The sequence below is a fragment of the Drosophila simulans genome, chromosome 3L (assembly GCF_016746395.2).
Source record: "Drosophila simulans strain w501 chromosome 3L, Prin_Dsim_3.1, whole genome shotgun sequence".
In the NCBI taxonomy this organism is placed as follows: domain Eukaryota; kingdom Metazoa; phylum Arthropoda; class Insecta; order Diptera; family Drosophilidae; genus Drosophila; species Drosophila simulans.
In genome coordinates, this window is record NC_052522.2 from 17,313,077 (window position 1) to 17,338,174 (window position 25,098).

Below are 25,098 nucleotides of genomic sequence, written 5' to 3' on the forward strand. Positions count from 1 at the left end.
AGTTGCATATTCTCTCCGAGCGAGCTTTCGCTCTTTATTTTACTCTAGTTCTCTTACGTTCACTCTTTGGGCTCGCTCTGATTTCATTCAAATTGTTTAACGCAAAAGTGCAAATACCGCAAAAGAGTTTGCTTGTTTATGTTATTGCTGCAGCTGTTATTGTTGTTTTTGCCTTTACTCCAGCCGCAAAATTTTACTTTTCATTGTGCGAAATTACTCACAAGAAACATATTACAATTTGTGAGGTAATTTCTGGCTGAAAAGGGCAGGGAACTGCAAACTGGCGGGCAAATACAAAAATCGAGTTAATCCTATAAAAGTGAAAATTAACTAAATTTGATAAGGTTTTTTTTTTTTAATTTTTTGTTCAAGAGATTTTAAAAATGGGTTTCTCAGATAATTATTTCTCAGATAAATATTCAATACTGAATGTTAACAAATTTTATGAAAGTTGTATTTAAAATTTAATAACAATACAATAACTATAAAAAATATTTGATTATTTCCTGTCTATTGATGATTTTAGATGTAATGTGTATAAGCAAAGGTATGAACATAAGAACTTTAAAATTTCCCAATAACATTCGTGCTTGGCATTCACAATTGGGTCAAAACATTTGTTAATAACTTAATTTATATTCCCTAAAGACACAACTTCATATCAGCAACATCGACATAAAAAAATCTTGAAAAATTCCCCAAAACTGTGCCCGTGGCCACAAATTTTCCAGTACATTTACACGAGCACAGTAAATCCTTCGGGCTTTAAGCCCATCCCTGACCTCAGTAAAGCGTTCAAAAGCCCCAAAAACGGCGAGGAACCTTCACTCTCGTCCGGCAGGTTCATTGCTCAGATTCAAGGCACTAACCTGGCCAAAAACGCCACTACTACACTTCTGTCAATAACGATAACTCCTTCACGCAAAGGCAACAAGCAGAAGAAAAGACAATAACAAAAACAAAACAAGAAACAACAAAAAATTAAGCGAAAATATGGAGGAGCAAAACAAAAACCCGAAAAGCTTTTCAGGCTTCAGACTTCAATTGAAATTCGCGTCGTTGTCGATTCGATCGCACTGGAAGGTCGTTGCATTAAAGAGTTTAATGACCAAGGAAACTTTTGCCGAAATATGAAACAAAAGCGGGGCCGCACCGCAGCAACAACAACAACTAGGCGCTGCTCTGCGTAAACTGCAGCGGGCAGAGGGCGGGCAGAGGGCGGGCAGCGACGCCGGCCGAGGCAGCGGCGGCGGCAGCAGCGCCCACAACTCACTTACACTCCTTTCATGGCAACAACACTTGGGAAAGGTCAACGAACAACATTGCCTCGTCGGTCAAAAGCAGAGTTCACACGACCAGAGCGGGATGGAGCGTGTGTGCGAGGGAGATGGGGCGTGGGAGCGAGCGAGAGGGGAGCAGATGCAGAGAAATAAATTTAAGAAAGTGCCCGTTATCACATGTTAAATGATCGAAGTTGCAAGGTTGTACTGCACACTATATCAAACTATAGATATTAATAAGAAGTTTTAAAAGTGCATAGGTAGCAATTAAATTTTTGGATGCTAAAAACAAACGATTTTTTTATTATCTACATACATACATATTAAGATTTAAATGAATATTCCTGACAAATTCTCGTTAACTGGGTTTTTAATTTTTATAGAACTGTTGAGTATTTCGTCTTTTAATGATTTGTTTTGAAGTTCAATGATTTTGGGGAATGGGGAACGATGGCCATCAAAATTTGTACAGTGCATGGGGAGTGAGAGGGCAATACGCGAACGCAGGCCGATGAATTTTGTTTTGCTTTTGCTTTCGCATCGAGTGGAGTGAAATGTGTGAGTGAGTGAAAGAGTGAGAGAGTGAGTGAGATGGCGATCGGGAGTTGCTCCAAAAAGTAAAAAGTACAGCAGGCCCCTCCCCCTTCCCCTCGGCGCAAAGACTCATGATTCAACGCAATTAATAATTTATTAATTGTTAGTCACATTCGAGCTATTTTCACGCCGCCGCCAAACGTAACCAGGCAGCGACGCCCACGCCAGCAGCGCAGTCGCGTCGCGACGTCACCGTTTGCATTCATTCACTTTTTCAGCCGAGAGATCAACGCACTTTGTGTTGATCCCACGAAACAATTTGCCGTTTAATGCACCCAAAAAACAAAAACAAAAAAAAATAACGCAAAAATCAAGAGCAGCAACAACACGCTGAACTCGTGCAAACTGCCACAAGAAATGCAGCGCAGCGCGAATTATTTCGTTTTATTGAGTAACTTTTATGGGGAATTTCACTTTTGATTTTAAAACACCCAACCAAATTTCACAGGGGGAAATGCTTCTGACTCAGCTATTTCTCAATTGAAATGCTAATATGCTCTGAAATTGTTAAACCACAAAAAATTTATAAAAAATGTATTAAATTATGTATTAATTTATTAAAGTAAATGCAAATGTTTAGCGCTATGATTTCAAACTTAAATGGTTAAGTGGGTATTTGAAACATTTTAGTTAAAAAGCAAAAAATCCTAAGCAAAAAGAATGATCCATATTTGATTTTGATCGATTCGATAAGCGAGTGAAATAAAATTAAGACTGCAGTTCCACTTGCATTTCGCTGCTGCACAAGCTGCCAGCGTCAGCAGCGACGCCGACTGCGCTGCGGCAGAGGTGCAGCGAATGCAGTCGAAGCAAGTTTTGTCACTGATAGCGCAAAACGAAATAAATAAAAATAAGATACGAGCACAAAGCCATCGAAAGTTGGCCGCTGAGACATTGAAAATATTTCGTCGCCATTGCCGAAAAAAGACCAAAATACCAAAGAAAATAAAAAACATAAAAAATTGTATTTAAGAAAACGTCGAAAAAATGCACAACATGGAAAAATGCATTGCGCTGCCTGCGGAGCAGATAAGCCCGAATAAACCAAATCGGAGTCCGAAAAAGAAACGAAACCATCAGCGTAAATGTGTCGGTCAAATTCCTTGGCCCCAGCGAGGATGCCCAGCCTGGCCAAGATGCCTTCGGACCTGGCCAAAAGGCATCGCAATGGCCATCGCCGTTGCTGGGTGCAAGTACTAAACTCGTTTGAAAGTTGCAACTGCGGATTGGAGGTGGAAGAGGAGGAGGAGGAGGAGGCTGGGGAGGATGGGGTGGCCACAGATCGAATGCAATAATGTCTTTCTTTTGGAAATTATGGATTACCTCAAGAGATGACGGCGGCAAATTCGCATGCAAATAATTTGAAATGTCCAAAAAGGTTCGCCCGTCGAAGGTTAAAGTTCAATGGAAATCCATATCGAAATTTGCGGCGAGCAGATGCATTTTTATACGGAGATGAAAGTATGAATTTGAATGGGTTAAACAAGCGATCGAAAGTGGTGTGGTTGATTCAAATGGTTGATTCAAATGGCCCAATAAATATGTACATGTTTAAATGGTTGGAAGGAAAGTTGTGCGATGTATATCAAACTAAACTTAATAAAATTACTTTAAATGGTTTTTGTATTTTAAATTTTCTAATATTTATATATCTTCCTTGTCATGCCCATTATTATTATATAATAAATAATAAAATATTGTACAACTTTGAGTTTTAAAAGCGGATTAGATAGATTGGATGTTGGTTATTGCTATATATTTATTAACACTTTTATTCATATAATATAAATTTATAGTGCTGCTCTAGTGTTTAAATAATATATGAATTAATTTGGTACGACTGTCTTGAAATCCTTTCCAAAGGGAAAGTGCATCCGATTCTGATCTGCATTTCATAGGCGAAAAAAGGGGAGAGGAAAACGTTTTTGTATATATTTTTGCATGACCAAAAAAACAAAAGCGAATCCAAATGCAGAAGAATACAAAAAATGGAGAAAAAAACCGAAACGAAAACGAGAAGAAAACATTTCTCATTGAAATTGAATGCAGCGACGCAAATAAACGCGAAAGGGACGGCCATAGGAGCGAGCGAGACGGGGCGAGAGTGCAAGCCAAACATTTGAAGATGCACCATAAAACCAGCCAACAACACACAACAGCTTCTTCCCCGCTTCCGCTTCCTCCTCGCGCTGGAAAACTGAAAACCCAACCATGCCCATTCCCAACATGCCAGGCAACATTAGAAAACTGCAACCCAGCGACGCCGACTGCGGCAGAGGCGCTGCAGCGGCAGCAGCAACGAAACTGCAGCGAAAGAAGCGAATGAACCAAGCGACTGCACAGTGGGCATTGTGCACGAAACGCGGGGAACTTTACTGAGATAGTGGATTTATGCTTAATAAGGCGTTAGAAAACAATTTAATGTTAAATAAAAATATTAAAACAAAGACTTATGGGAAAACAAACAAAAAAAGAATGAATATGCCTACATTGTTTCAGAAAATAAAATAAAATTTTGCTTGTGAGTTATAATTTGATACAATATTTTTGTTTAAGCATTTTTTGATTTATATGATTTAAGGACAATTTTCCAAAAATGGAAATATTTCTAGTCACTTTTTAATTTGTGAGTTGATGTTTAAATATAAAAATAAGTGTAATTTTATTCCCATAATCCTATATGCCTAAACAACTCTTTAAAAGGGCCTGAAAAATTCAGCACAGCACCCACTGTGCGGCCAGCGAGTGTATGCATCAAAAAAACAGACAGTAAATCTGATTGTTTGGGGTAATTGAACTTTCTTAAGAAATTGCGACATGTACACTTTGAAAAGCTCTGGATTTGCGAGCGGCGGCAGTAAGGCAGAGCTGCAGTTGCAGCGGCGGCGGCAGCAGCAGCAGAAGCAGAAGCCCAGCAGCAGATACAACAGCAACATCATCGGTGGCAGCGACGTCGCAGCTGAAGCAGCAGCAGCACACAAATGTACGCCAATGACCGAGTTCGGGTGAAAGACCTTCGATAACCATCGTCATCATCATCATCATCGTGTCGTTGTTGCAGTTGCAGAAACTCAGCCGCTGGCAACGTCATTATCATCATCGCAGAGTGCGATGCGGCCAGAGGGGGTGGTGGGTGGTGCCGAGCGGTGCCGAGTGGAGTAACGTGCTTTGCTCTCGGCGGTAGTCAATGCACTGTGCCCCAACAATAACAACAAAACAAAAACAAAGCGCGAGAGCGCGAGATGGAGAGTGAGAGCGCCTGCTAAGAGCTGGGTGAAATGCGAATTCATTGAACTAAATTTAGCATCTCTCTTTCACTGTCGCTCTCTTGCGGGCGCGAAAAAGCGCGGGAGTTGTTTTCATTACGCCAGCGCTCACATACACACACACACACATGACAACACATGCACGCATGTATGCGTGCGTTTCGAGGTGCATTGCATTGCATGGCGAGACCTCAACTAAGGCTAAATGCGCGTGTGTAATGGTGTGAGCATTTGGGGGCTATTGAGATAGGCGCGTTAGAATCTCGAATGTGGCTCTCAAACCGCGGAGCCTTGGCTGCTCGGAGCGGCACGTGTTTACAGTTGTGGCGGCACTGGGCTATCAAACTGCCAATGCAACTGTAAATCGCACGCGCTGTTGTCGTCGTTGTTGTTGCTGGCTCAGGGCAGCGGCGAAGGACAATCAACTTTATATAGTCGCGAGATCCTTGACTCTTCAAGAATATCTTGATATGGTCGAGGAACGCAGGCACAATTGAAATGCATTATGTGGGCCCCATTTTTAATTGATAGTTCTGGTGGAATTTAGTGGTGTTTCTTATTAGATAAATAAATGCTTGTGTTTATATGGGAAAGGAAATAAAATAGAGAAATGAAGGGCCATTTAAACACTCATGAAATAAAACCGTTATAATATTAATAAGAATTTTAGATGGATGTACCACTCTGCGGATACGTAATGTAATGCAACTTATAATCTGGGCTTTTGACTTTTAGTAAAGAAATACCGAAATAAATAAATGCAATTAGAGGTTTTTGGATAAAATACATAAGTTAGAACTAAAAATTTAATATTTCAATTAAAAGATATTCATTATTAACTATTTTTGCATTGAGAAAAGAAAGTCAGATGTACTGAATTGCAATGGATGAAACAATGATGAAATATGTACATATGAACTAAAACTATATAAACAATTTATTAAGCGCCACCTCACGAATGATTTTTAAGAATGGCCCACGTAATCTGTATAATTTTGAGTATTCTTACTTGGATTAGTATTTTTAACGATCTTCAGAAAATAATTGGGGATTCTAGATATTTCTAGGCTATCACTGTCATTATTTGGAGCTGCAGCTGTACCCATTTCTCGACAACGGACTAGGCTGAGCGGACCAGACCAAGAGTGAATTTTTGTATACAGTGTTTTTTTTTTTGGTTATTTCGGCGCTGAAGTGAATGTACGCGGCGTCAATGCACGCTCTGCGTCGGCTGAGAATGACGCGGTGGCAATGTCACTGATCCTGGCGTTGACCTCTGGCGGAGGTCTCGCTGCCTCTCGCTCGCTCTCGCACTGTCTCTCTCTCGCTCTCTCTGTTTCTCGATTTTGGGGGGCTCCAATATTTTTTACACAAAGAAAAATATTAATTTTCGTTAAATTGCATAGGCAATTCCATTATAAGGTCATACATTTTTAAATAATATTTATAAAGTGAAGTAGTATATATTTATATTGTAATTATATATATACATACATATATAATATATAAAAATTAATTGAGGCAGACACATATAATCAAGATATTATAGACAATATTTTCCATAGATTCATTAATTTTCCTCTGTGTATCTTTGCATTTTATTTTTGGCAATGACTTGGGCATTTTCAATTTCGTTTTCGAGCCTGATTTTCGGTTCTACGCGGCAGTGGCTTGGCCCAAGTTATTTAATTATTATGCTCGGAGCTTTTTTTGGGCAAGGTCATTGAAAACCGTGTTGGTTTCGCCGTGGTTGTTGTTGTTTCTGTTTCAGTTGTTGTTGTTGTTGTTGCTACCGGCAGGCGGCACTTCTCTTGCTGCTTCTACTCATTCGGTTTGGGTCTTAATCAAGGTGAGTCACCTTGGCCTTATTTTCGAGCAGCGCACTCTTTGCCTGCCCGTCTGCGAGTGTATATGTGCGCGCGTGAGTGTGTGTGTGTGTGTCTCACTCACGCATTGCCAAAAATACAGAAGTGAACAAAAAAAAAAGCTAGCTCGCTCACGCGGCAACAACAACGAGAAAGGCAGCGCAGGGAGAACGAACGAACCAACCGAAATCAACTCAACTCAACCAAACTCAACCGAACTGAACTCAACTGTTGCTGTAGGTTTTCTGCGCTGGCATTGTGGAAGGTCATGATTTTCGGCACTTGTATGGGTGAGCGACTTGACTCGCTGGCATTTGCCTTGTCTTTCTGCCTTTCTGACTTTGTTTGCCTCCTCCTCTGCTGCCTTTGCCATTCTGCTGCCGAAAAGTTAAAGTGAATCTGATACACGAAAGCGAACTGAAGCCGAATTTGATTTCCTTACTGCGGTGAGCTTTTTATGTGGCGAGTGCTAGCTGCCAAATCAGCAGCACTAAGAATGGTTAATAGTTCTTTTATCTATCGCAGAAAATTCACTGTATCTTGAGCTGTGCTTTAATCAACTAACTAACATAGATACATATTTATAAATAGTCAGCAGATTAAATTATATCTTTCTTAAATGCCCGTTGGAAAGATACATTTTTGAAGTGGCTAAAAACTAATAGTTCGTATGTTAAGTAATACGTCAAGATGTATTTAACTGGCCATTCAAACAGATTAAATTGTAAATGCCAATTTAAACAAAATATTAAAGACACATATTCAAAGTGTTAATTGATTGTGTAAGCTGCTCGTTAAAATAAATATATAAAAATAAGCAAAATTCTTTGGTACTCAGTGAACAGTATACCAATATTTTCTGAGGGAATAATGTTACTCCAGAAAATATTTATATAATTATAATAGCTTCGAAAAATATAAATATATATATAAAATATTATAAAATATAATATATGTTTATATGCTTCTAAAGATTTTGTTTTTAAGCCCAAAAATTTTTTGAAAATAAAAAGTTACTAATTTACTAAAATAGGGTGTTTAATTTGTAATTATAAAATGAAAAATTGTAAAATGTAATTGTAAAATGTAATTATTATTAATTATTAGGCTTGCATAATTAATAAAATGTATAAATATGCTGAAACTCCCGCCCGTTAAGCACTTGCCATATTTCATTGTGGCCTGGCTCTTTGATTAATCTTTTGCTCGATGGCTTTTTGGGCACGTGCCCCGCGATCCACCGAGCCCTTGCCATTTTAGGCCTATTGGGGTAAATGTTTGTCATGGCTACTCTTTATCTTGCGTGCCTCTCGAGCCGAGCAAATGCATAATTAAAACTGAAAACTGAAAACAGAAAACGAACGAAAACTGAAAATCATACGCGGCGTATGGTTAATCGAAAAGCCACGACTGAGTCGGACTTGGACTTGCACTTGGCCTTGCGGAGTCGAATGCTCCGCTCTGCTCCACGCTGCTCCACTCCGTTTTGTGGGGCCGGGGGCCTTGAACCTCAATGTGCCGAATTGTGTGTTGTGGGGGCAGAAGTTTAGCGTTGAGCCAGCAGTATGTGCTTTTGGCTGGGTTTTTTTCGACTGATGTTTTGTTGAACTTGCCGCAAGCGGCAAACAATAACAAAAAACATTGAGAGTTGTACGGCCGTAGTGCCATACAGAATGCCAAGAAAACAACGTAGTTACCAACAAAATTACGCGGTCGCAGACCCACCAAATCCAAACGTGACTTAAGGTTGAAAAGCATGTGTGTTTGTGGGTATCAACTTCATTGGCACGAAGCATCTGCTGTCGGATTTTTCATAGTCATTTTAATATCATTCACATAACTCTTAGAACTAGTTTTTGTCAGAAGGCCTAGGGCCACCATCACCACCACCCCCAACCCCCCTATTTAGACAAGGCTGCGATTGCCCAAGAGCACCCAACAAATATTTCAACAATTGGCCGGGGCATCAAGTGGATTTCTTTTGATTTGTCTAAGGTTGCTTCTGTGTTTGTTCTATTCGATTTTTATCAAGTATACGCCTCGTTGGCCGCTTATCAGTTGGCCAAAGCAAACAAGATCACGGAATGCCATTCACAGCTTAGCCGATTGGCCAGATTACTGGGGCTTTGGCCAAATTTTATGACTCTAGCAGCCATTCGAGTTTTGAGCTAACCGTAAATCATGCTGATGTATGGTTTGAGAATGAGGAAGTTCGAGTTGGGGGCTCAGCAAATAGACTTCAAAATGCACAAAACAGAAGTTATTGTTAGGTACTTTTTGGCTTCAAATGTAAATACATATGTATGACAAGGATGAGAGTTAATGCTTTTAGATAATTGGAAGAATTTCCAAACATATTAAAACATTTAAAATGCCTGCTATTTTCAAGGCTATTTTAAAACTTGAAACTTCCGCAACAGTATGAATAAAATAAAATAGATTTAAAAATATAGAATATTTAATAAATATTAAGCTAGTAATATCATGGGCTAATTTAAATAGCTTTTTCGAGTAATTGATACTTATTATTGATTTGCGATAAGTTACTAAATATCTTAGTGTTTTGCCTAATAACTAGCACTTTTGACTTTGTCACCAAAGAGTTTAGCACTTTCCGCTCCTGCACCTGTGCACCATACCACCCCCATCACTGCCACATAATTCCTAATTATCGGTATATATCCGAAACGATATCCAACGGATACCCCGCAGCAGCAGCAGCAGTAGATTTAGCATTAGTAGTGGAAAAAGGCAAGAAAAGCGAGTACTTTGCGTACAAATACGCCGGCAACTAGTATGATTTGGGCATGTGTGCGCGGACATAGACAATACCTAGTATATATTTTGAATGGTGCGCTTTGTATCGGCCTCCGAATGTGTCTAGAGCTTCAATAGCAGGCCAGGGTCATGCGACATGGGAGGAAAACTGAACTGAACTAGCGCGAAACTGAGCGAACTCGGGCGATTGTATCTGTGTGAGTGCGTGCTTATGTGTGTGTGTGTGTGTGTGTCTATTGATATTCGAGGGTTTGGTGGTGTGCGTGTGCTGTGTACGTAGTGCCCGTTATCGGAAGAAAACGCCAAAAGCTCGCGTTCATTGCCTTTGCAAACGTTTTCGACCCGTCCCTCTCCACTCTCCTCGCTCACGATCTCTATCTCGTTTTCTCTATCTGCCCCCTCCCTCGCTCCATATCACATTAAGATAGTTTTGGAAGAACTTTACTTTTTACTATATTTTTGTAGCTACTAAATTAGGATTATCTTTGATTCAGGCAAGAATTCAACCAATTTTAAGCGAGCGCTCTACCCGAAACTTTCTTATCAACAGAGGGCTATCGGGTTTGTTTGGCAAATCCCATTTGGATTTTGTTTTCAAATTTTTTTTTTTCCTTGTTTTGGTTTTATTTTTGGCAAATGGGAATGGGGGAATGGCAATGTTTGGTGAGGTTGGTCAGTGATTCTGTTGCTCAGCGGCAAATGGAATAAATTTTAGGAAGTACGTATTTTCAGGGCCCTCAGGTCAGGCAGTATTATTTATTGCCCCCTTCGAAGGCCGATCGCCTAACTTTGACTTGCAAATCTGAATAAGTTTTTTATCTCGGCTTGTGGTTAACCAAACGGAGTCGAAAAACGAAACGGATTGACATGTAGCATTTACAAAAACGTAATAAAAATAAAATAGCAAAATATAATTTATTTGCTGTGGCTGGCGCTTTTATTGATCGCTTCTTCACTTTGTATCGAATTCTGTTAATTGGCTAAAACCCAAACTGAACTCTTAACTGGGCCAGCGCTTTGGGCTACGAAATTCTAGAAGGGTGAGCATTATCCAAAATCAAACATGCAAAAAGTTTTCTTGCCAAATTGAAATTCAGCGAATTTGTTTTTTTTTTCCTCAATTCTGGGATTAGTCATGCCCGCATTAAAAATAAATAAAAGGGAAGAGGGAAAATGTGTATGACCAAATATTTATTTCAGTTATTGCAGTGTAATGTAATGCATTACAATTTTTAGATTCACATCTTAATTGCTTAAAAATGAAAAAAAAAAACGATACAAATAAATATGTATTCTTGTTGAAAAAGTTTGCAAGTCATTTCAAATTAATAATACATAATGAATTTCCTAAAAGTTTGTTATGTGTGGAGCCCTAATCAATGCAAAGTGTTAGAAAATTTAACATCACCTAAACTATATTACCAATTGAAAATATTATATTTTATATAATGCAATCTCGTAAACAAAGCAAGCGTTTCGCACATTTTCTTTAAAAACATGTCAAATACTCGATATGTTAACAAAGAAAAGCTTTTACTTGTACTATTCTATAATATAATTTAGCTAGTACACAATATGATCCTGCAGATGTTAGCTACTTTAGTTAAAGGATATTTTTTGGCTGGAGTCCTGGCACTCCTCCCACCCACTTTCCACCCCGATCTTCTTCCTCCAATCATTTCCAACACTTTCACGAACTTTCAAGTATGTAACTATACATGCGTCTATGTGCAATGTATGTATGTGCAGCGATGACGAAATAAATAGAGAGCTTTTTTTGCGCCATTCGCTTCCTGCATTCGAGGCAACTCCGCTGCCGCGGCGAATGCAACGCTGCGTATGAGCGATCTGCTGATCGAAAGGAAAACAAGGTTCTGGAATTAATCACTTACCATCTCAAGCAAAAGTAATCCAATTGGCGATATATCCATAGTGTTCCGGCAACAGCAGAAAAAAATAAAATACCCTATTGCTTCGAAGTTTCTATCAGTTTGCGATTTATCACCTAATTTCTAAAATTCTTGTGTAAATATGTATAAACTTTCAGGCACTTTTTCTTTATGTGGGGGGCGAGGGCGTGGTCAGGGGAGGGCGGGAAAAGCCGACCAAAGGCTGTCAGATGCCACCAGATATTTGGATTAATTAATTGACATTTTAATCAACATGCTAAGGCCACTTGAACAGCGAGATTTCTTCGCGCGATTTTTGCTGCTTCAGAACTCTTTGTAACGCATTTTATTTGTTTGATATTTTGGGATTGCACTTTTGATCGGTAGCAAAGCGTTTAATTAGCGACGCGACGGCGGCGACGACGACGGTGGGCGGGAAAGTGGGCGGGCAGGCGAGCGGGCGTTCGGTCGGTTGGCGCGAACGCTGCAGTTACAGTTACGTTTGAACAATTGATTTTTGTTGCTGCTATTTTGTTTTGTTGTTTTGTTATTTTGTTATGTGTGTTTGAAAAGCGAAGGTTTTCCTCTTCGCATTCGAATCGCTCGAATCTGAGTTGGGGCAAAATTTGCGACTGTCCGTTACAGCAGTCAAAAGACAACTAAACGGCGAACAAGCGTATTTTTGCACACAGGCACTGCGCTGCACTGAGACTCGCTCACGCACACCAGCGCACCTCCACCTCGCGACGACACCGACAGCGGCAACGGCAGAGAAACGCTCAAGTTCACGCTCTGAACTTCAAAGCTCGTTAGCGTAGAGAGCGCAAGCGAGGCTAAGAGAGCGGAATGCAATTGCAATTGCAGGGAGAGCCAAAGAGACTAGTGAGTTACAGTGCATCCTCTGTACGTCGAAATTGTGGGAAATACTTTTTGTCTTTGCTTACTTAATTTCCAACAATGCCTTATTTAATTTCAAGGCCAAAAAATATATCAACATTGCTTTGCGTTCGATTAACGCTAAATTCATTTCAATTACAATGCGGCGGAAACTCACTTAGCAAGTATTCTGCTTTCTCAAAAAAGTAAGCAGTACATTATACTCACTTTTAAGTTCAAAAACTCTTACTTAAATTAAAAATATAGTAATAAAGTGGCAAGCTTCTTCTTACCTGTTCTGCAAGCTCACCAAATTTCGTTTGAAATGAGTTTTTGCCTGCTCATTGACTTCAGTGTAAGTCACGTATACGTACAGTTGTACATCCGGTCAAAAATGTCAAAAAGGGTCAAACAAATTGAAACTATATTAATTGTTGTAACCGCTTTATAAAAAAGAAAGCTTTTACTTATAATATCTAAACTAATAAACCAACATTTCATTATTATAATTTTTTTTAAACACGAACCTTTTAATAAAAACATAATTTCTTTCCCCAAATAAAGTTTAAGTTTAAAGTTAAAATATATTAATGTTTTTACACACTATATCAAGTATATCAAATTTTAGAAATTAACCAATATAATGCGTCATTAGTGTGGCGTGATAACTAAACGGCTATTTATTGAAAAAACAAATGGGTACAAAAGTGAGACTTGAGAGGGAATCTTTGATGGCTCCATTACACTTAAAATATACAAAGCGTGCCCCAGGTTCAACAAAGGATAAAGAATGGAAACATGAGAGCTGGCAGCTGCTTGCCTATGTGGTCTTCAGCGACGTCGGAATCTTGGGCAAGCCGAACTCATCCGTTTCAATGGTGCTCTGTAAGAAATGAACTCGTTAGTAAGCAACCAAGCTACTATCCATATAAGCAGCATTATACCTTTCCAGGGACGATGCTGTCAGCTCCCGGCTCTCGACTCGGCGCCTCCGGAGCCTTGACCACGTCATCCAAATAGCTGGTGTCATCGTCCAGGGCAATCTCATCGCCCAGGGCATCCAACTCGGCCTGCAGGTCGTCGTCATCCACCTCGGGCATGCCGTAGGTGCGACCCAGAGCCTCCTGCACCTCGTCCGCCTGCTCGAACATATCAGCCATGTCGTCTTGGATGTCCTTTAAGAAAGAGGATGATAATTAATATATTTACAGATTTCTGGGATTGTGGTCGATAGCATTAAAGAGCTAACTATGCTTACCTCGATCTGGTCGATGTTGATCTTCTTGTACTCGGTCTTCATCTGCTTGACTCCATCCTTCATGGCCGCCACGGTGGCCTGAGTATCCTTCAAGGATTGCGCCGCGTAGTTGGCCTGTTCCATGTTGAACGACTGGTTGCGCAGAGATTCTGCCTGCTGTTCGTAGCTGTGTAGTAAACAAATAAAGTTAGAAATGGTTTAGAATACACATTTAGAACAGGCCAAAATAAGAAATTGATTGTGGATGTAAATTCCATAAGGTAATGGAACTGTAGATTGGGAAATGATAATTCCAAATGTCTGGAGCAAAGTAACACTGGAGTTATGGAAAATAATCGATACTAGGCATTGGGTGGGGCATTGAACCTACGCCTTCTTTTGTTTGAGCACCCGGAGGGCCTTCTGTTTCACGGAGTTCTTGGCAGGACCTTCTCGCATCTTGGACATTTGCTCGCGGTATTTGCGCAGCTCTGCCTCCAGTTTACTGATCTTCTCTTCGATGTTTGTGGCTCGAGCATCTACCTGTTGATTGTAATAAATCTTTATTTGCTTTTTTTCCCATGATTTCGACACTTACCCCGGCGATGCAATCGTTTAGACTTGGACCCGGCTCCTTCGGCTTGCCACGACCAAAAAGGCGATTCATATTGACTGCTTTATTATTTTTACTACAAAACGCAAAATTTATGGGAAATTTGTGGCTTTTCCACTTTAATTCGTTCTAAAAATTTTGTTTGATGACTAATTGTCTTCTTCTTTTTCCTATATCAATCAGCTGTTTGAACCAGTGATGAGCATTCGTACAGTGTTGTGCAGCGCTGTTTCGCAGGTCTGTTAAACCGAATATTATTGTTCTTAAATTAAACTGTTTTTATTGTAATTTGCAAAGATAATTCATTCGAACTGGACTATAAAACTCCGTATTTAAATTTTTGAGCAGTAGAATATACGTGTCATTTCTACACATTTGATTAGAATGTATGCGATGTACGGAGTAAATCACACAGTCAGAACAACATTTTAAAGTTTATATACAGTGTATTGTCTAATAAATAGAAACAAAGTTAAAATATCGTTAAATTTTAATAGATACAGCATAAATAATAGTTATTTTAACGGTTTTTATATTGTATAGCATTAGTATTTTAGCTTGGTATTTTCATATCGTACAATTGGTGTATTTTAGTACATTTTGGTTGCCCCGCTGGTTTTACTTAACGACCGCGCTGCGGTCCCACCATTCGCATTGCAAATTAAAAACAAAACGCATCGGCGGGCGCTTTTGAGCTCTTAACTACGTTAATTTGCGTTAATTAATCAATTCGTTGACTTGCCAAAAGCAAGTGCTGCGGACTCAAAAATCAGAAATGCGTCGTTCGAACAGATGAAAGTGAAATCAGCCTGCCGGGCATTGCGATTTTCTACCATTCTCGACTATTGAAGGAAAAAAGAGTGCTAAAAATACACAACAACAACCATAAAATTGGCAAAACTTGGGCAAACAAAACTGCGTAGATAAGCGATTAAATAATAGAGCAACATATTTGCAAGCAACTTAAAGTAAAGGTAGTCGAAAATCCAATAAATCCGCAGCTGGCCCTTTGACGTCACGGCCCATCAGCTGTTTGGCCACCGGAGCACCCCACTTTTTCCGCTATGACGCGCAGAGTCGCCCACCAACAGTGAACTCCCACGCTCAGCAGCCACTCCACAGTAGTCCTCAATGGACAGCTCCATGTACTACGCCAGCCAGCGGATAGCGGCCAGCACAGAGGCTAATGTCAGGGTCATCACCTCGACCATGGCCTCATCTTTGGCCAATGGAACGGCGGCGCCACGCGCCGACGACGGGGGCGTCTCCATGAACAACTTTTACCCGGCGTTGGTTCAGTGTTTCGGCATCATCATTTGCGGGTTAGTAGATATATTGGGAAACTTCGCACCTAGATAGTGGTCCCACGCATCCTTCCCCATACGATAAGATTACCCATATATTCCACCCCAAACACCCCTAAAGCTCATTTGCAAGCCTTTGTTTGATTTAGGTACAGTCAAACCGCCCTAATTCGGTTTTATTTACTTTATTGGACAGAACGTTGTGTACACTTTTTATTAGCAAGCTCATTAGTGGACAGCACAGTAGTCATAAACCAATTTAAATAAAAGGAGAATTATAGTAAGTAAAGTAAAGTAATCATTTTTTGCTAAAATATTATAATATATTGAAATGAGATAGTTTTAAGGAAAGAGACAAACTTTCTTTATAGTTCTAGGTATTTCTTTAAGGAATCTCTAATAATCTTGAAATAACACTCATTAAATGTAAAAAAACATTTCAGTTTGCTTAAATATATTTAAAAATCTATATATTACACCTGAACTCTGTAGATAGTTTGAGTAATAGGAGTTACAATGTACAAGCTTGCCACATCCCACGTAGGATCCTAACTCGAACGTATGTATTTTACCTTATCGCAACGATTATTGGGAACGTGCGGTCAAGAAAAGTTGTGTGTGCACTCACTTGTACAGTGACCAGCACTTATGACGGACACCGTCTCAATTCAGTTTCAATTTCTCTGATTTCTTTTCACCCACTTATCAATTGACACTCGAATTTTATTATCTGTGGCAAACTGCTGTCTCACTGTCTGTGCGTACTCCGATTCAATCGTTTGCTTCTTCAAACAAACTGAGCAATTATCCGAAATCAGCTAAATTAACTTTTGTTATTTTTAGAAACGGAATTACCCAAAAGAGATTTATTCGGGCTTAATTTGGCGTTTCCGCAGCAGCAACTAGCATAATATGCCCCGTAAATTTAATTCAATCTATTAAAAAAGATTTACCTATTGGTCAAAGATATACATTAAGATATTCCATAATATTTAAAGATCTTGTTGAACAGCTTTTGTCTCTATTTCTTTAATTTATGCTGCAGTTCTTTTAATTGCGGATGCATTGCGAAAGAATGTTATGCTAAATTTGTCGGCGGTTGCAAAGGTTATTTGAATTACAAAATTTCCGATTAGTCATTGCAAGTCGGTCGGTAACTGATATTGTTTGATCATTCACCTGAAAATCCAAGCCTTTGTAATCTTATGTTCCGGCTATTTAATAGGGAATAACTCTGCCGATGTTAGCTGCATTTTTTCCCAATGTTTACCCACCTATTTATAGCTATTATAATTAAAGGCGGCTTCATAAATCTGAACTAATTCCCGCCGGTCGTGGCACTTTTCCTGGGAAATTGCCGTGAAGCACCTATTAACTTGACACACAAAAAAAATTGCTCAATAACAATGGGGAGCGGCATATGTAAATTGTAAATTTGCTAGCTCCCATATCAATCCATTATACATGCATCTAAGCCGAAACTTAATTGCCAGTGGGCAATAATCGAAAGTAAAACGTTTAGAGAGTGCGAGAAAAACGTACAAAATCGGTATAAACAATTACAGCAATGACCTTGCAAAACAGCGTAAACAGTATCGAGCCACTCCACCTGAGGCAATATTTGCACCTTTTTTGTACGGATTATGCAACCGCAATTACCGATTTGTCTACCGGCCACTGCCAATTACTGGCGATATGCATGCCCAGCTAAAGACCCACCGCCAGGCAGATGCACCTCCTCCAACTGTTCAAGCAAACAACTACTGATATCGCCTATACAAACTCGACTACAAAGTCGGATGCGATTATATGTTATTTAACTGCTCTCACGCCGCGTTCGTTGGCATCTGACTTTAGAATTTCGTACTGCACTTGCAAAGCCGACTGAGGCAATACCCTGCCATTAGTCCCTACCATTATTCAGCCTTTAAAATGTAAATTTAATTGAGATGAGTAGATTTGTTTAGCTTTTAGACTTATCTACAACTTAAAGTTGATATTTGTAATAACTCAACTTCGAATGGTAAATGTTTCTCTTCAACTTTTAAGCTTTTAATACCTTACTATTTTCTTTAAAGTACAAATTCCTAGTATTAGCAAACGTAAATCATATCCCTATGTCAATCAAATGTCTCCCCAAATGCAAATATTTCTGAAACGCTATAATGAAAGGGTAGCAGCGAAGAGATGCACATCATTTCCAGTTTTAAGTGCTGCTCGTAATGCAATTAAAGTTTGTTTACGATTGTTATCACATTGAAATTATATTTAATCTTTTATTTGATGAATCTTTGTTGTGTGTGTTCGCTGTGAGAATTTGATTGACTTGCTGTGATCATTTTTCTTTGTGATTTAGGCTGGGAATAACCTGATAAGCGCTACCAATAATAAAGGGGCTATAAACACCTCGGCTCGTTATGGTTTTAACGGTAGCAATAGTTTAATAAATGCATTAATCGCATTCGTAGTAGCCGTTCTAATCAAGACATTCGCAGGTATTTCTTCTTCGGATTCTGGGCGAGAGTTGCCAAACAGGTCGGTCGCAGTATTAATAAATTAATGAACTTGCACTTTGTTTGGGCACGTAAGATGAATATTTGCGTGCCAATCCTCACAGTTTGCCAATTAAACTTTACTTCTTTTTTTAGAGGTATATATGTACATAAATGAGTTTACCCGGTTGACTAATTTGGCTTTCGTTTCTCTCGACTGAATTCTAGAACAGTTGTTTTGCTCAACAGATAAATGAGCGAGATAAATAAGGAAAAAGTTGTTGACTTTTTCTGTTTAGTCTAGCTTTTTGTTTATGTACAAATACTGTGGACAGACCTTACTCACAGACAACACTTGTTAAAACTTGTATTTTACACCCAAGGGAATGTTAAAGTGGAGACCCATATATAAAGCTTTCATTCATTACTATTTTTACCAAGTATTTCCCTGATTTCTTACCTATAAATACAAGCGAGATTTCTTAAAAGAAGGGCATGATGATTTTCTCTACAATTGCTCAATAAATAAACTATAATTTCATCTTCCGCCTTTATAGCTTTCATATAGGCACACTTCTTTATCAGTCATGTCTTGTAACCTAGATAAGGACTACAAGTGTTTCGCATTCCTAGGAATAAGCATTCTCACAAGAACCTATGACACATGGCGCTTCGCAAACGCAGAAGCTGAGTTCTGCCAATATTAACAATCAGCAGTCTCGCAAATCTTAAGAAGATAAGAGACTCCCAGGTTCTTCCCACAACATGCAATAAATGCAATTAATCGCGTTGAGTCATAAGAAAAGGTCGCTAAACTAGTTCGTATAAGGCAGGGGGAAGTACTCCCTACTCCAGATTAACAGACAACTTAATTTGTCTCGTCGAATGTGACATAAATACAGATACTCGCTCGAAAATAAAAACGTTTACAAATCTTTGTTAGCCAAGAGACAGTCCGAAATAAAACTGGTTTACGAGTGGATCACGTGTGGCTGTGGTGAATGTATTTTATATGCATGTAGTACCCTGTACATATTGATTAAGAGTTTCCGCCTTTCCGGCTGGCTGGGTTATTAGCATTAAAAATAAACGCCTTTTGGTGAGGTGGGCGTGGCCCGACACGCCTTTACAACATGATTAGTGTTGTAATATGTTCCCCTTTTACTCGCTCCTTTTTGCAGTTACATTGCCGGACGCTTCAAGATCATCAGCAATGCGGAAACCAAGGGTCTGGGCACGTTCGTGGGCACCTTCGCCCTGCCCTCGCTGATCTTCCTGTCCCTGGTCGAGCTCAACTGGAGCGCTGTCAACTGGAGCTTCCTTCTGGCCATGCTCGTCTCCAAGGCGGTGGTCTTTTTCGCCGTGCTGATCATCTCGCTGCTGGTCGCCAGGCCCCTGAACTACGCTCGCGGCGGTCTGATGGCTATATTCTGCACCCAGAGCAATGACTTTGCCATCGGATATCCCATAGGTGAGTTCAGGTCATAAGAACCTGAATTTTGCATTCAAAACTCATTTCTATTCAAATTTCTCTCAGTTATGGCTCTCTATAAGGATGTCCACCCGGAATACGCTTCGTATCTGTATCTGATGGCTCCCATCTCACTGGCTATTCTGAATCCAGTTGGTCTGGTCCTCATGGAGATCTCCAAGATCATCAAGAATAAGGAGGATGTGGTTGGTGTTTATCTAAATCCCCTTTCCTCCAAATATACCATAACTTCTGATCTTTTGTAGACCCGCAATCCACCACTGTGTCCAGAAACTTGTCCCGCGGAGCAGATGTCCAAACGGAATCGCTGCCTGGGTGAACGGTCTATACTGGTTTTCAACACCCTTATTGCACTGTTCTTTAACCCTTTGCTGCTGATGACCTTGCTGGGTGTTGCTGGAGGATTCCTGTTTCCCCACGGTCTGCCCGAAATGGTGTCCAGTACGTTGCGTGTTCTTGGCCAGAGCTTTTCGGCAACGGCCTTGTTCCTACTTGGTCTTAAGATCGTGGGGGGTACAGGATCGGAACGAAAGAGTACAGGCTTTCTATTGCCTGGTGTTTTGATACTGGTTAAAATGTAAGTTTCTCCATAACTATGAATTCATTCAATAGATCAACACGTGTACTCTCATTTCACAGATTGGTGCTACCGCTCGTAATCCGACAGACGGTAAACATTATGCAGTCTGGCCAGAACTTCAACGACACCACCGAGCTGAGCACTTTTGGCTTTCTCTACGGCACCTTTCCAGCTGCCCCCGGGGCTTTCGTCATTGCGACACAGTACAACATGGAGGTTGAATTGGTAATTGGATTGAAAGTCAATTCAAATCCCCTTCCCATTATTTATGTATTCCCATCGTTCAGGTTGCTCGAAGCATGGTTTTCTGTACATTCATCTCGGCACCGCTGATGTTTATATCAGCCAAAATGATATCGCTGACGAATCTGAAGCCACTGGACTATCTCCATGAGCTGGATGCCTTTTCGTTTGACATCAGCGTGGCCGGCGCGGCTGCCTGTTGTATTATGCTGGCATTGTTGATCGTGACGAAGCGCTTTAAGCGTATGCCCCAAAGAATAACTTTCTGTCTGGTGCTTTCTCAAGTGAGATATTATTATTAAATACTTCAAGAAGTTCGTTTTTAAAGCATTACAATTACAGCTCATGTGCTGCATAGGTGTAATCCTCTGGTCCAAGATGGAGCACGTGCACCGTTGGCCTTTGTACCTGCAATTTCTCCTTTTTAATATCGGAACCTACAGCACTCGTCTGTGGACTGGTCTTTTGGCCATTTCATTGCTCTTCCTGCAGTGTCGCAGCTTGTGTTTTGTGCTGAAACTATGGCCATATATGGTAACTATCTGTGATTATAATGTTATAGCCTGATTTGACATAACTATTTCTTCCTTTAGTTGGTGTTTGCCTGGGGTGTGCCGGCCGTATTATCGGGCCTTTTGATTGCCTTCGACTCGAATGTGATGTCGGGAGAGAAACACAATCCGAGCTTTCAGTACGGAAATGCTCAGGCGGCCATCTCTGTGTTCATGCTCGTTATGTGCTTTATAGGTAATTGAAAAAGTATTTTAAGAAAACCTTTTGAATCAAAAAATGATGATAGATCTATATGCATTTGAAGAGTTAATCAAAACCTGTCGGATCTTTGATTTAGGTTTGGTAAAAGTTATTTAACCATCCTGAACCACATAGACAGGTCCTAAAATGATGTACCAAAAGTTTTCAATCTGATACAATCAATGTTTCTTATCTCTATATAATCATATTTAATGTTTAAACTCATATCCTGCCTACATTTAAATTTCCAGTAACCGTCGGCTGTTTGGTGCTGCATCAGCGTTATAAGAAACGCTACGAAAAGTACATGACCTATTCACGTGAGTTGTCCAATCCGGAGTCGGGTAGGTCCCTGAACCCTAAACGTATACAAAGTCTTTAATGTTTAAATTGCTACAGAATCATCCGATCTGCACTCGACCATATCAACGACTAATCTGTTGAGTAACACGGATCAATCGTCCATCAGGCAAAGCGTTCGCACAGCTTCATATTCGTCTTCATCCGACGATGAGGAGATGATACCAACCGCTGCTGGATTGCCAACCAGTAGGTCGAATGGTGCTGTCAGTGGAGGAGCAGGATCAGGCGGAGGAGGTTGTGGGTCTGGCAATGGAACTTGCTGTTCGGGCGGAGCGCCGGTGAGCAATTCCTCAACAACCAGCACCGTGGTTGTGGACATTGAGGATCTGTTGAATCGCACACGACAACGAGCCAGTGGTGCCAACAATAAAGATCTGAACAAGATCGAAAGTGCACCTGCCACGGAAGAGTGAGTTATGACCAGATATTTGAAAAGTTAAAAGTACTAAAATTAACTATTCATTTAGAATTCGCAACCAAATGTGCAGCAGCTCCTTTAACTGCGGTCCTAGTACCTCTCGTCAAAGTTGTCAGACTATTATCGAGCGATATGAGGATCAGAACAGAAGGGGACTTGAGCCCCTGGAACACCCGAGCGACGCTGATGAGCATCAAACTTTGAAGCATACCGTCCTCTTAATCATTTTGCTGTGCTCCATGTTTGTCGGTCTGGCAGTGTCCATTTGGACATTGGTCATGGAGGGAATGTCGGGCATATATCTGGAACTCAGTTTCCTCGATGCTTTCCTCAACTTTGGTCAAGGTCTGATTGTCTTGGCAGTGTTCATCACCGACATGGGCGAACTTCTAATGCCAGTTGTGAAAATATGGCGCAAGTTATGGTAAGATCAAACATTTAAAACTTAAGAACGTTTTTTAAATTATTTTTCTTTAAAGGTATGGAGCCAATGTGGTTAGCCTGCCGCACTGGTCAAACGTGCGACCCGAAACCAAGCATATTTGTGAACAATTCCGCAATCATCATTTGGAGAACTGCAAAAAGGATATTGCAAAGGACCGAAGGTGGGCAACGCCAAAACTTAAGTTATTCTTAAGTTAAGCACATATAGGGAACCTTTAGCAAGATATTTAGTTGAGTTTCCTTTGTTAAACATTTTAATTTAACCCTTCTAATTAATGCAACCCTTAGAATAGTAAGCAGCAATAGGAATAGTCATTTGGATGACAATAATTTTTAATTTCAGTTAAACTAAGTAAGTACGTCTCTGTTATGGAATTTTTTTCATGGAACCTAAATAGTTAGACAGCAGCTTTGCATTTCAATCAGCTTAATCCTACCACTTTCAATGCTTATACAGCACAAGTTGCTTGAGCTTGACTAGAAAATCCCGATTTTTTAATCACATACTAAATAAATTCTGTTTTTTTTTTAGGTGGCGCATTCGAGTGTATCGCAGGGTGTTCTACGGCACCGAGTTCGTCAGCTGGCTCATCGAGGTGGGACTGTCCAAGGATCGAATGGAGGCTGTGCATTATGCCCGACATCTGGTCGATGGCCGGGTGTTGCGACACATCAACAACGTTTATCACTTCGAGGATAAGCTGCTGCTCTACAATTTCTGCAGTCGCATATAGATGCAGCCACTGTAGAAATGAAGAAACTACGCCAAATTTAGCTTGATTTCCTGTTTAGTTTATTTTGAATGTAATTTTGACTGCTGTGATTGTACGCCAAACAAGCACGCACACACAATGCAGTCAGTTGTGTGTGGGTAACGGTGATGGCGAGTGGGAGTGGGAGGATGAGCTAGTGAATTTGTTTATATTGCACAAGTAAATTGCTTGGCAAACGAAAGTTTATTTTTTAAATGTTTATTACTAAGTAGTTGACTCAGCTATCAGCTAGAGCTTTATATAGTGCAATATAGAGTACTGAATGTAACAAAATATGCAAGTTTCCTAAATATTCAGAATAACTTTGTACTTTAAGCGCAATTCTGTGTCACAACTAAATGGAAAACTGTGCATAAAACGCTATTAACGAATATGTCTACATACACACACATAGTATAGTAAACACCCATGAATAAATATATATATATATCTTGCATATATACCTCAAGCCGCGAGGCCCAAAGAACAAAACATTTACCATGCATTCGTGTCGCATTCAATTTCAATCTTAATTTGCATTGTTTTCTTTCAACCACCCCTTTTGATATCTGTTGTTTTGTTGACACTCCATCTGAATCTTCAGCTTTAGACATTTTCGATCGGCTTTTGGTCTTGCACGCGTCGCTCAATCTGCGTTTTGCGTGTCCGAAATACCAATCTCCCTTAATTCCGGACACCGGGGCAACTCTACTAATTGTTCGCCAGCCATCTTCGATTTATTATTCTGCTAACGATGCCTAGAGCTATTTTTTTGGTATGCGCCTGTCTTCCATAAACATTCCCGGAGAGAAGTCTCGCCTCTTCTCTGACCAAGTATCGCCAGTCCATTGAAGTTCTGGTTCGTTTGTTATGCTAAATGCAAGTGATTGTAATATGCGTTGGCACACTGACTACCAAAAGCATTCGCTGATAGCAGTTGTACAAGCATTTATGTTTCAACAACTCAACGGGGGCTTAACTCAATTGCATTCCACTTATTAGTTTGATGCATTTTATAGTGTAGCCTGCAGTTTTGCTAACAAACGTTTTGGCCTTCGAGAGAAGTAGTTTATGACAGCCACTGCTCTATATTAACAAATAGGAAGTACTATATATAACATATATGACTGCAGTTCGGCCATGGACAGCAATTATATAAATGCCTGTGCAGGAAATTAGTCATTCTGGGAAGTGTTCCTATCCTGCTAAGGGTCATATATGTTGTATGCCATTATAATTCAATATATACTCTTAGTCAAAAATGAAACAATTCTTTTAACTCATTTTCTCATGCACTTAAAGTTCTGCTTACTGATTTTATTCTGGTTGCAAAAATTTATTAGAGAAATTAAGACATTATTATAGGGCAGCCAAGGTGCCTTAACCCATTTTCTTCTGGTTTTATCTTGATTTTATATGTGCTTCAACAAATATTTAAGTTTACGCAAGCTTTTCAGTGGATGTTTTACAACCTTATCGTTATTGACAGATTAAACAGACTGTCTGGGAATTACCAGAGCCTCGAGGTGGACAATTCGAAACTAATTTGACAGATTGCAGAAGACTGCAATGTGCCATTACTTACTCATACCTCAGTGTCCAAAAATCCTGGCCCATTAATCAGCCGCTTTATGGCCGTGAGCAGTGCTCACTGAGTATAAGTGCAAATAGTGCGTTATTATTTATTCATTTAATTTTGCAAAAAACGCACCAAAGAGGGTCAGAGGTCAGTCAACCCTTGAGCCAGCAAAAAACATTTTTTATTTCTCCCAGCCATCCAAACCAGCCAAGTCACCCCACGCCGAGCAGGCCCAAATATATGAGCTGCTGTCCACGTTGCTTTGGGCATCCAATTTCGA

General features: G+C 40.0%; 2 protein-coding genes across 5 annotated transcripts; one reads left to right on the forward strand and one right to left on the reverse strand.

The window, feature by feature from the left end:
- Nucleotides 1–13,199: 13,199 nt before the first annotated feature.
- On the reverse strand, nucleotides 13,200–14,601 carry LOC6738485 (charged multivesicular body protein 5). The gene is made up of 5 exons (XM_002085255.4): nucleotides 14,384–14,601; nucleotides 14,177–14,328; nucleotides 13,807–13,972; nucleotides 13,493–13,723; nucleotides 13,200–13,431 (listed from the first exon to the last, which is right to left on the reverse strand). The coding sequence occupies exons 1-5, from the start codon at nucleotides 14,450–14,452 to the stop codon at nucleotides 13,369–13,371; spliced, it is 681 nt and encodes a 226-aa protein (XP_002085291.1). The 5' UTR covers nucleotides 14,453–14,601; the 3' UTR covers nucleotides 13,200–13,368.
- A 418-nt stretch (nucleotides 14,602–15,019) lies between these two features.
- LOC6738486 (integral membrane protein GPR155) lies at nucleotides 15,020–23,731 on the forward strand. 4 transcript variants are annotated; one of them, XM_016171674.2, is made up of 14 exons: nucleotides 15,020–15,720; nucleotides 19,376–19,665; nucleotides 19,732–19,871; nucleotides 19,932–20,263; nucleotides 20,326–20,491; nucleotides 20,554–20,793; nucleotides 20,852–21,043; nucleotides 21,103–21,256; nucleotides 21,514–21,606; nucleotides 21,662–22,034; nucleotides 22,093–22,467; nucleotides 22,523–22,648; nucleotides 22,776–22,839; nucleotides 23,020–23,159. In XM_016171674.2, exons 1-13 carry the CDS (start codon nucleotides 15,530–15,532, stop codon nucleotides 22,822–22,824), a joined length of 2,721 nt encoding a protein of 906 aa, XP_016032329.1. In that variant the 5' UTR covers nucleotides 15,020–15,529; the 3' UTR covers nucleotides 22,825–22,839; nucleotides 23,020–23,159. The 4 variants fall into 4 exon arrangements, with proteins under 4 accessions (XP_016032329.1, XP_016032327.1, XP_002085292.1 ...); XM_016171672.2 differs by lacking the exon at nucleotides 23,020–23,159 and having other exon boundaries at nucleotides 22,776–22,779; nucleotides 22,831–22,839; XM_002085256.4 differs by lacking the exon at nucleotides 22,776–22,839 and having other exon boundaries at nucleotides 23,020–23,731.
- Nucleotides 23,732–25,098: the final 1,367 nt, after the last annotated feature.

Coding starts and splice junctions, on each gene's coding strand:
- LOC6738485 (XM_002085255.4), bottom strand. CDS start 14,452: ATGAATCGCCTTTTTGGTCGTGGCAAGCCGAAGGAGCCGGGTCCAAGT. Junction 14,329..14,383: donor TAAACGATTGCATCGCCGGG/GTAAGTGTCGAA, acceptor TACAATCAACAG/GTAGATGCTCGAGCCACAAA. Junction 13,432..13,492: donor ACAGCATCGTCCCTGGAAAG/GTATAATGCTGC, acceptor CATTTCTTACAG/AGCACCATTGAAACGGATGA.
- LOC6738486 (XM_002085256.4), top strand. CDS start 15,530: ATGGACAGCTCCATGTACTACGCCAGCCAGCGGATAGCGGCCAGCACA. Junction 21,257..21,513: donor GCTCGTTATGTGCTTTATAG/GTAATTGAAAAA, acceptor TTAAATTTCCAG/TAACCGTCGGCTGTTTGGTG. Junction 22,468..22,522: donor AAAATATGGCGCAAGTTATG/GTAAGATCAAAC, acceptor TTTTCTTTAAAG/GTATGGAGCCAATGTGGTTA.